The sequence below is a fragment of the Dunckerocampus dactyliophorus genome, chromosome 20 (assembly GCF_027744805.1).
Source record: "Dunckerocampus dactyliophorus isolate RoL2022-P2 chromosome 20, RoL_Ddac_1.1, whole genome shotgun sequence".
In the NCBI taxonomy this organism is placed as follows: domain Eukaryota; kingdom Metazoa; phylum Chordata; class Actinopteri; order Syngnathiformes; family Syngnathidae; genus Dunckerocampus; species Dunckerocampus dactyliophorus.
In genome coordinates, this window is record NC_072838.1 from 11,018,238 (window position 1) to 11,030,157 (window position 11,920).

Below are 11,920 nucleotides of genomic sequence, written 5' to 3' on the forward strand. Positions count from 1 at the left end.
GCACTTTTCAAGGCACCCAAATTGCTTCACAGTGAAGTGGAGCCATTATTCATTCACTCTTCAGTAACACGCTGGTGGTGGTAATCTACATCTGTAGTCACAGCTGCCCTGGGGGAGTCTGACACAAACCTGGCTGCCAATTTGCGCCTACGGCTTCTCTGACCACCATTCATTATCATGTGTGGCAGCACTGGAGGTGGATGAAGTGTCTTGCCCGATGGCACGGCAGTAACTGGGTGGAGGGAGCGAGGATCGAACCACTGACCTTCCGGTTTCTAGACGCCGTGCTCTACCTCCTAGAATTAAAATAATTTAATATTAAATATTGTAATATGAAATGATAAAATAAATGTACCACACGGTGGCCGAGTGGTTAGCATGGTGGCCACACAGTCAGGAGATCAGGAAGACCTGGGTTCGAATCTCTGTTGGGTTTTCTCCGGGTACTCCGGTTTCCTCCGACATTCCAAAGCATGCATGTTAGGCTAATTGGCAACTCTAAATTGTCCATAGGTATGAATGTGAGCGTGAATGGTTGTTGGTCCTTCGATTGACTGATGACCAGTCCAGGGTGTACCTTGCCTCTCGGGATAGGCTCCAGCATACCCCCGGAATCCTAATGAGGATAAGCGGCATAGAAAATGGATGAATGGAAAATAAATATCGAAATTAAACAACAATAATTAATTTGGATTATATTAAATAAATAAAAATAAAATGTAGAAATATGAACACTTTGTCATCAATAAAACAATGACCTGAAAATATTTAATACTATAAAAATATAAAAAACATTCATTAAAACTTTATTGTTTATTTCAAACTTAGAGTTCATACAAATTCATAGCAAAAAAAAGAACCATTAGACAAAAACATTAGAATTCTATTTGTTTGTCGATTTAATTCATCCTCTGTGAAATTGCATTGCATGGGCATTAGAACCCCTTTTGTATTTTGCCAATAAAACGAGAATTCTTAGCCTTATATTACCTAGAAAACGATCACTGAAAATATTGACATATTCTATAAACATAATGTGTATAAGTTATATACATGCCATGATCTTGAATGTTTTTAACTTTCTTTTTTTACTCAGAGAGAGAGAATCAATACTCAGATGTACGGCTGGCCAACACACACGCACACACACACCAAAAAGATGACATAGACCCCTCCACCCCCAAATGCTGAGGCAGCAGTGATCAGATACATGAAATTCATCCATCAAGACTGAAAGTGAAAAATGACGTCTGGAAGTATATGATTATGCTCCTGGGCTTGTACGCATCAATCAAGAGACACCGTGGACACGCATGCACACACACACACACACACACACACACACTTGACCACACATTAACCCAGAGAAGACACAGAACTTGAAAAATGAAGAGGAACAAATTAATCTCACGGCCTATGTGTGTGTGTGTGTGTGTATGTGTGTGTATGTGTGCGCGTGCGCGTGCGTGCTGCAGTGAGGGATGAAGTGCGTTATTGGTGAGGAGAACAGAGATCACGGTCAGAGCATGCAGGATTTAATCAAGAAGTGAGAGTGAGAGGGCAAGTTTGTGAGGCTGAAAGGCTTCTTCCTCAGTGCTGGAACATCATCATCAGCTTTACTTGAGGGAAAAATAAATGACATAAGCTTTGAAGGAAAAAAAAGAGCTAAAACTAAGTCACATGACCTTCCTGCTCTTCTGCCTTCACCCCAAGCTCATCATTATCCTCTCTCCCTTTCATCCCACTTCCTCCATGTTGTGTTAAACATGGAATTGGTTGAATGTGTGTGATAGCCAGCTGGGTGAAACAGGCCTTAATAACAGGCTTGGAATTCCACATCCGGCCTTCTTCATCATGATCCACTCTTATCCAAACACATCTTAAAGTATGCACATTCAGCTGAATAGTTCTTAATGGCATGTTCATTAGACACTTGTATTATGTATTATGTAATAAAAGAAGTTCTATCTTGTATGGGTACGGCAGAAACGGTCTCTTAAGTGTTCTCTTTTTTTTCCCCAAAACATTTTGACCACAGAGGTCAGCCTCCCCCTTTCATTATTTTGTCACTTTCAATCACTGCCTCCGAGGAAGCGCCACAGAGTTAATGTTGTACATTTTCTCAACAGAAGGACAACCAGAATGTTCCATGTTTCTCCAACATTGACTGCTTTGCCTCTTTGTGCAGTTTGAAAAGGAAGAGATTTATAATTGATTCAACTTAGATACACGATGCTGCTGAATATCAGTACTTCACTTCACTGTCCTACACAATACCGTGTAGTTACGTACGTAGTCAATAACAATAGTCACGTATTTAGATACCGTATGTGACTCCTTTATTTCCCTTTGCATTGCAACCATTTAATATGTGTGCATACAGTAGGTACTGCGCAAACGTCTTAGACCACCACTGTTTACAGTATATTGTTTTAGCAGTACAGTACTTTAATATAATCAACTTGTCGCACACACAGTCATGGAGTGTATTTCTGTTTGTAAGTTAGTAGGTTGCTTCTTGGTATATGAGGAATGACAAACAGACAGGGCGTGCCATTATGATTTTGGAGGTGAATTGTTCCTTTGATACTCAAACGGTAATAAATTCCTGTATTAGCCCTTTTATTTGGATCCTCACCAAATATTTATTGAAATAAAATAACATGATGCAACTTTAAACTTGGTTATTTGTTACTTGTTGCTGTCGTCGTATTGTGGCATTGTCACACAACAACTTTGTGGATATTACGACAACAATAATTGATCTTTATAACGTTTTGAAACATCCGAGTTTGTTTATCCCAAGAAGAGATCAGGTGGACACACTTTTCTGTATTTTCAATCCTTTAGTGATAAAATTGCCTGGAAGATGCCACAAAGTACAGTGCGCTGGACCTCTGCTCATCAAGTAAGAAGCAGGAAGTCCTGAAACTAGGAAGTGCCTACTCTGATATGCTATCCTTGAGTCCCGCCCATGCAGGGGCTTACTCCTTCCTGATGGGATCAGTATGTGATTATGTGGTAGCATTTACCGTAACTGGTTCCAGCTTGTGTCAATCGGGGTGTGAATGAATGTGTTCTATGTGTGAAAGTGTGGCTGATTTGATAAGGATGCTAGGCAACCTGTCCGTGCAGAACTCAAGTAACAGTGCAACCATTGTCTGAGTCTACCATACATGCTGTTTTCTGTGATGCTGCTTCGGATGCGCGATGGGGTTGGTCGTGTTGAACTTTCATGGTTCTGTGCAACCGCGGGGGACTTGTGCACGGCGGGTGTTACACTCGGCTGCGACGTCTTTTTTCGGCTTTGGCGAGGGGTGCTGACATCAGTCCTGCTTCTTCCTGGTTAGCAGAGTTGTTGTGATCACGTGGGCTCTGCATGGTTTGTATCAAAGTGCTAATACAGGAGGTTTTCAATGCAGGCCGAATTAATCCCATACTCGTTCTTTTGCTGATACCAGACCGATATCCAATATCAATATAAAATCAGGACACCCCTACTAGTGAGTGTGTATTACTGGATGTGTGTGTGTGAGGGTGCATGGCTGAGACAGCAACAGAAAGCAAACTTTCTATAGCTTTCTAAAGACCAATATGGCACAAAGGTAGATGCCTTGTGATACGTAAACCTCACTTCTATCAATACCACTGGTGTGCACGTGTGCGTGTGTGCGTGTGTGTGACCTTGAGCCCAAACATCCTCTCTGTCTTTTGCTCCTCTCATTTTTCTTTTCATTTCATGAATGTACGTATCTGTGTGTAGCATGTAAATGCACTGTATACATGAATGTGAAGGAGGCACTTTTATCGGTGTAATTACACGTTCAAGAATCTCCTCATTGTGCTGCGTAGACAGATTTGACGACCCCTCTGACCCTGACGCAAAAATTAAATTCCTGTATAATGAAACGGAATTCTTGATTATGATTGCGTTTGGTGCAGCTCAGCACAACCACTCTCATGATTCAACTATGTGAAATATGCATTTGCATGCCAAAACGAAGGGAAAACCCATGCTTTTGTTTGTTTGGGTTTCTATGGCATTTATTTTTCTACCCTTTGTCAACACATAATTGCCAAATAAGGGTAATTGTGCGTGCGTAGCTGACATAGAAAAAGGCGGTTAATTGCAAATGCGGAAGAAAGCGAATCTTGTCCGTGTGTATGTTTTCATCGTGGCAGCCTGACATGTCATCTATCAGCTTGGCGCTGACTAACGACAGACATGCCCACGCGATAATGACAGGAAGCCAAAGAGGAGCAGCTCCAGGCATATCCTGGCACACAGCTCACTTTTTAAAACAGACTCAATTTGCTTAAGGGGGCCTCCAAAGACAAATTCACATCAGTCACAGAGCCAAGACCTATAAACTGCACAGTATGGCGGTGGTCTTCGGCTGCACGCACAGGTCTTCGTCAAACGTCTTACTTAACTAGCATGTGTTCTTTTTGTGTGCGTTAGCAGGATTAAACATGAGTGACTCTGCTCTTTTGCTTTCTGTCTCTAATAATAAGCAGAAAGAGCTGATAAACATCCATCTATCAGTATCACTGAACAAGCTATCCACAAGCTCAAACTCTTCTATCAAACATTTTCATCCTTTTCATTACCGTAGTAAAATTGGTAAACTGATACCTCAGGTTGTTATAAGCCCCAGTTTTCGTATGATTCGGTTTTGGTGGAAAATGTTTTGCCTCGTTTTTTGCACGCTGTCTGGGTATTCGTGCAGTTCTGCACATGGCATTGGACGAGAGGACAGCAACAGTATTAAATAAAGGTATTTACATTCTACTTTTTAAAGTTTACCGTACTATGTGCATACAAATGGTATGCAGACCTCTGCAGTCTGAGTGTGACTGAGTGCAATTCATTTTAGGCATTTCACCTTCAATAGTTTTTTGCAATGGGTAGACTATAAGACAAACAATGGTGTATTCTAATGAAAACCTTCACCAAGCAGCAACATCTTCATCACAAATGCACCGCAGGACTAGACAGACTTCTTGCTTTGTATTTTGCTTTTCTACTAATTGATCGCATAACCCCCATGGTTGGAGGGACTATATTTTTTGCTCGTCTTTTGACTCGGACGTTCTCCTTCTAATTGTCCCAGCAGGACAGCTGAGCATTATGGCTCCCCTCCCACTGCAAGCAGACGCAGACAAAAGAGGAGGTAAGCAAAACACCAAGGAGAAATAAAATACTTGAGCCATCAGTCTTTCCCCCCCGAGATGTGCCAGATCTTTATTTCACTCTTTTCTTCTCTGCTTCTTCTGTCTCAGTGCCCACAAAGTGAGTGGAGAGCACACGACAATCTTTTTTTTGTTGATGTCTGATGGCGCGTGTTAATGTGGTCATTATCACGGCTAAAGGAACAGGTTGGGCCTCAGACAGGGTTTCATTAGGGGCCTTTCAAAAAGGCGCGCACACACACTTTCAGTGTGGGAAAAGAATGTGAGTAAAGGGGGGACAGCTGTTTGGGTGGCTCACGAGGATGAGGAACAGGTTAGAGTAAAGATGGCCTACTGTAAAGTCCACCTGTGATTTAAGCTACGCCTTGGGGGGAGAAGCAGGGCCCATGGTGGGGGCCAGTGATTTTGTCATGTCCACTGGAGGAGGTGTTTTAAGGCGGGGAAGTCTCCTACTAATGACACCCAAATAGACCCATGTAGCACCAACATTAACAGCACAATAAAGCATTAGCAGAACATATACAGGCACTTTTTTAAAGCTACTTGCTTATTATTTAATATGAAATATACAGTAAGATGTTCTTTTATAGACCGGGTGACAACAACAATCACAGAATAATCCCTGGTGGTGTAATGGTACACGCATCTGCCTTTCATGGCAGAGCATGGGTTTAATTCCCAGCCCTGGTTGCGTCATGAAGGGCATCCGGCGTAAAAACTCCGGCAAAACCATTCATGCCACTGACTCGCTGTAGCGGCCCCTGACAAAGAAAAGTCACCAAAAGTAGGGGGGAGCAGGTAACTATTATATGTAACTATGTTCTGCGAAGTATATTTAATATTTATTTTTGCACTTTCATGATTACAGGTACAGAACAATAAATTACAATGATAATATAATGATACTTTTCTGTGTTAAATATTTAATATATTTTGTAGATACTTTTTGGCATCAAATATATTTCATACTGTTTCAGCTTCTTTAAGTACCTAATAATTTTATGCATTAATGGTATTATTATTATTATGAGCTGCTAAACTTGACTTATTCCACTTTATTTATTCTATTATGCACATATATTTGAATAATTTTACATTGGAAAATGTTTTTATTCTTATGGTCGTATAGCATCAAGAAAATAATAATAATAACCACAATCACTATAATAATTGGTCAGATTCTGGGTTGCTGCCTGAGGTTAAAGTTGTGATTGGTCGATGTACATGATTGATAAGTTTAGGAAAAGCACAGGAAGAGGTGTTTTTTGTCAGGGGAGGAGATGCCAACATTTGTTTTTGTTGAATGACTTGAAATTGCAGAGGCAGTGCAGTTGGTGTCCTCCCTTCCCTCCCCCGGGGCTGACTGGATCCGCCCCAGGGACTGGATGGGATGGACCGGTCCAGCCTCTCCCTGTGCATGCAGGCATTCAAAAATTCCCTCTGCATTCAAACATCTTTACAAGCATTAGTCTTTAACAGCGCTCATCTACTCTGACACTTTTAAACAGACCGACTTCACACAGCACTTGTAAATCACCAATGATCACATAATATGCAGTGTATTTGTGTTCCTCCAGGTACGGTCTACTTTAATATACGGCACAAGGGCCGTTTGTGGCCGGCGGCACCTTGTAGAAACTAAAATTAAGGCCAGAAAACATTAAGATGGGAAACATACAGCAAAAACAAACACAATATCAAGAGGAAAAAATGGAAATGTTGATAGTAAAAACAATTAACAAACGACTTTGTTTGAATTTTTTTTTTTAGCCTTTCTACATAATAAAAAAAAAATCTAAAAATATGAAAGTGGGCCCCCCGCATCCTTTGATTTTTCAGTATGCAGCCCTTGGTGGAAAAAGTTTAGACACCCCTGCCTTAGGCTACTTATTATACTGTTTTTATCAACAATATTTTCAGGTTTTGCAACGTGTACAAGTTATTGTTCTTTATGCGCTACACTGGTTGCATTTATTGTAATGTAACTATAAACTCAGAAAATAAAAGATAGAAACACTAATTGTACTTTCTACATCTAACCTTTTGATGAGGTTTTGCATTTGCGCTACCTATCTTGGGGGTGGGGGAAGCATTAAAATCTATGCGATACGCATTTTATATTTAATACAGAGCAGTATTTTAATTGCACCTTTATTCAAAATAATGTGCAATGTATAAATAATAATTCTAGGTGCCGGTTCTCCTTGTCCTTAATTTGCCCCAAAGTGACAGGGATTTGGGATTGCCCCAGGAAGTCTGCCTAGCAACAAGAGCAAATTCAAAGAATATTATTGAAATGTGTGCGAGGCTGCTTGCACAAAAAAATGTGCATTTTAACCCAATGGCAAGATAAAGCAAGCACTTTAATACCAATTATTTAAAATGAAAATGACTTCTATTTATGAGTGTAAGATGAAAGCATTCAACCTAGTTTTGACTTACTATTGATCATTCCTGCTCTCAAATAGCTGCCAAGGATTTACTATCTTGGACCGAACGTCCCACTGGTTGCACTGCACACTTTTGCTGTGTGTGAAATTTACGACGTTCTGCCTGGAGCGCCAAACTGCAGAGACATAACCTGTTCTGGCCTCTGATTGGTTCTCGGGCCTCCGGGATTCAAAGGCAGGAGGAAGCCTCAAGTACAAAAGAGCAAACGAGCAACAGACACATACAGACGTTGGCGTGACAGCTCAAACCATGGCTGCAACACTGCTGGGGGTAAGTTTTACATTTCTTCTGGAGTCTTATTCTTCATTCGTTACTCACATATACTTCATTGTGCTACTGACAGGTGGTATAAACTAGAGTCAACTTACACTTCTAATTCTATTTTTTTAAATTAATGTGCACAAAAAGCTTCAATGACCAAAGTTGTAAATGTCGTCTTCCCAGGAGGAGTCCCGGTTGGGCAGCACTCCTCTGGCCATGCTGGCAGCCACTTGCAGCAGAATAGGTGAGTCCAGTCCCTCCTGCTCCCCTGCACTCTCTGATGGGCCCACTGGACTCACCAAGGGCTTCCACCCATGGAAAAGAAGCGTCCCGGGCTCCAGCGGCTTGTCCACTTGCCTCACCTCCCTTGGGGTGCCCCCTGTGACCTCCAGGAGTAACGGGGTGGGATTCCCTGAGTCTTCAAGTGCCTTCTCGGTGACCAACACCAATCTATTTGGGAATGATTTTCCAACTTTCCAGAACTCGGGGCCGGGTGACACCGGTATTCCTGATCCGACCCATGCACAGCGATCCATGCTCTTCACCAAGTTACCCTCATCGGTGGAAGGTATTGCTCATGGGATCTACCCACGGCTCCACACCCATCCATATGAGTCGTGGTTTAAACCCATGGGAGAAGTCGGGAGCGGGGCATCTTCCTGGTGGGACGTGGGGACCACTTGGGTGGACACTCAGAACCCAGCAGTAGTGCCGTCCTCTCTGGGTGGCTACTCGGAGCACAGCTCCACCTTCAGCTCCGGTGCCGCTCAGCAGCATGTCCTCCCCGGCACGCAGCACTTGTTTGACGGCTTCAGGCCACTTGCTCCCGCCTCCTCGGAGTCCAGTACTCCCGGTGCTTCCGCGGGGAGCCCGGTCCTCCCTCTTCCGGCTACTTCCCGCTCCTCCTCGCGGCGCTACGCGGGCAGAGCCACCTGCGACTGCCCCAACTGCCAGGAGGCGGAGAGACTCGGTCACGGCGCGGCGAGCCCTCGACGTAGGGCCCTGCACAACTGCCACATTCCGGGATGCGGAAAGATTTACGGAAAGACGTCCCACCTCAAGGCTCACCTCCGCTGGCACACCGGGGAGAGACCTTTCGTCTGCAACTGGCTCTTCTGCGGGAAACGCTTCACGCGGTCCGACGAGCTCCAGCGACACCTGCGCACTCACACCGGAGAGAAGCGCTTCGAGTGCGGCGTCTGCCACAAGCGGTTCATGCGCTCCGACCACCTGAGCAAACACGCCCGGACGCACGGCGACGAACCGGGAGTCGGTAAATGTAGCAGTGACACGGACAACAGTGTCGCAGGAAGTCCCAGTCAGTCCCCGGAGATACATGGGACTGTCCACACTAACGAGGTGAAATAAACTGCAGACATTCTGCATACAGAACAAGGAAATGGCACTTTATGATGAATGTCAGCAGCGGTTGAACACACTTACCTCATCTCTTAATTGTAGCCTTCTTAAATAATAAACACATACTCTATTAATTTCATGTTGCCTATTAACTGTGCTTAATTTATTCAACACTACATTTTTAAAAAATTACAAATTAGGTGTACATAGCGGGGGTTATTTCTTCTAGCGCTTTTGACTGTAAAACTACATGTTGATAATTTATATTTCTGGTCTATATTCACTGGTGTCAATAAAGGCAGTTCAAACTTTCCCGTGCTAGGCCTACAACTCATACTTTATTGAACAAAATCATCAGCCACGTGGGTAGAATCATTTTACTCCATGTATAATACAGTGTAAGTTGTCTTCCTTATATTGACATACAGCAAAAGGAGTATAATAATGTGATATGATTTTACTCCTTGTATTGATATATTGATATATATATGGAGTAAAATTATGTAACGTCAGCTGGGACGGCTCCAGCATACCCTCGCGACCCTCGTGAGGATAAACGGCAGTCAGGCGAGGCAAGTTTGTTCATAGAGCCCAACTGGTACACAAGGTAATTCAAAGCGCCTTACAGAAAAGAAGGGTAAACTCACTTCATAAAAATCACGTTACATGATTTTACTCCTTACACTGACAGGGCATGCAGGGAGTACAATCACGTGGTGTGGTTTTTCTGCATATACAGATGCATAAGGCGTCTTCCTTATGTTGAGATATGAGGAATAAAGTCATGTGATGTGATTTCCCTGCTGATATTGACACAGGAGTAAAATCACATACGCATGTGTCATATCTAAGGTGTAAGACTAATCATGTGTCCTAAACCCTTCCTTTGTTTTGCATTATTTATGTAGAAAATGGTTGTCATGCAGAACACCATATAGGTTGAATTATTGAAGCTTTAAGTTGGTTTTTCATATCATGGCAAGCTGGGTATATTGTCCTTGATGGAGACCTTTGTCCTTTTCGTTTAGTTTGCGTCTCCATCTAGTGTTCAAATCACAACACACACACACATATTTAACTGACATAATACAACTGTATTGAGACCAAATTAAAGTCAACGCTTTCTGTTTTGAAAAAAAAAAAACAGTTTTTCTATTATTTTCATGTTTTGCGCACTTACAGTAAAAGGTCTGTATGCCACAGTGGCTAGCATATGTTACCAAGCGTGGTTTAAGATAACAGATTGTACAAATTACATTCACAATTACGAATTAAACGACATAAAAATTGAATAAAACAACTGGCGTTCACGGCTGTCACTTGCTGCATGATATGCACGTGCTGTACATGTCCGTGGGATTGTGTGGTTATGATAGGCTATGCAATCAGTAGCTAAACTTGGCCAAATTGCTATCATTCGCTGACAACAAACACAACTAGCGCGTGTGCGTGTGCTGCGTCTGCGTACAAAGCAGGAAGAGGCGGGATGTAGTGCTTGTAGTACGTTCAATTGCAGGAACCTGCTGCATCCAGTCCCGTTAACAAATACTCATGCTGAAAAAAACAGTTTGAAGGCCGCATGGTGGTTTAGTGGTTAACATGTTGGTCCACACGGTCAGGAGATTGGGAAGATGTGGGTTTGAATCTCCCTTGGGCATCTCTGTGTGGAGTTTGCATGTTTCCCCCCCAAAAAACATTCCAAAAGCATGCATGTTAGGTTAATTGGCGACACTAAACTGAGAGAGCGAATGGTTGTTTGTCTGTATGTGCCATGCCATCGGCTGGTGCACCCCCCCTCTCGCTTAAGTCAGCTGGGGTAGGCTCCAGCATACCCACGACCCTAGTGAGAATAAGCGGCGTAGAAGATGGATGGATGGAAGACAGTCTGGAAAAATCTTTTATTGTGACGAAATCAATCATGCTGCACAAATCACAGTAGACATCAAAACTACACAGAAGCGTTACTTCAATGAGATGATTCACTTATTGCTGATTTTTTTGTATCGATAAGACAAAGAAGCTCAAGTAAAAATAAAATACGATACAAAATAAATACTCGTGTAAATGCATGTGATTTTACTCCTTTTATTGCTATGTAAAGGAGTAAAATGACAGGATTAGTCTTTAAAAATGCGTATGTAATTTTACTCCTTATACCGATATATAAGGAAGGGTCTAGAATAAGACAATTAGCATCAAGTAAAAACAAAATACAATACAAAATAAATAGTGTTCCTGACTCAACAGAAATAATAAAGCAGCTGTTGCTGTAAACGTCATTGCTTCAATAAAAATCACAAGGAGGAAAGGAACTAGAAAGTCATCCAGGAGGTCTAATAGTGCAAGAGGGGTTGCTAGTAGGGTCCACCTTGGATCTCAGTACCTTTAGAGCTTAGCTTGTACCGAGGAATCAAAAGGATCGCCATCAGCCCAGTTTAGAGAGTTGTAGCAGATGGTCAACATACAGCAAAGCGCGCTTCTCTTCTGAGGTCACTTGTTAATGCTCTTGAACAAAATGCTTCCCAGTCGTTTTTACATTTGCATTGGAATTCCAGTGGATTTGTTACTGCACAATTAATGCCCAATTTATCACCAAAATGTCATTTCAATCCCACTGTCCTGTCATGAAGGGACACTTCAGTAGTATAATGCAACA

At 42.4% G+C, this 11,920-nt stretch overlaps 1 protein-coding gene across 2 annotated transcripts in view; it reads left to right on the top strand.

Moving 5' to 3' along the window:
- The window catches only part of sp8a (sp8 transcription factor a), a 22,898-nt gene extending 13,315 nt beyond the window's left edge, over positions 1–9,583 (top strand). The window contains exons 5-7 of one of the 2 annotated variants that reach the window (XM_054762830.1): positions 5,118–5,174; positions 7,662–7,914; positions 8,089–9,583. In XM_054762830.1, the coding sequence (XP_054618805.1) occupies positions 7,894–7,914; positions 8,089–9,273 (1,206 nt within the window). In that variant the 5' untranslated portion in view covers positions 5,118–5,174; positions 7,662–7,893 and the 3' untranslated portion in view covers positions 9,274–9,583. The remainder of the gene's footprint in view (positions 1–5,117; positions 5,175–7,661; positions 7,915–8,088) is intronic. The other variant, XM_054762832.1, reaches the window with a different exon arrangement.
- The last annotated feature ends 2,337 nt before the right edge of the window (positions 9,584–11,920 follow it).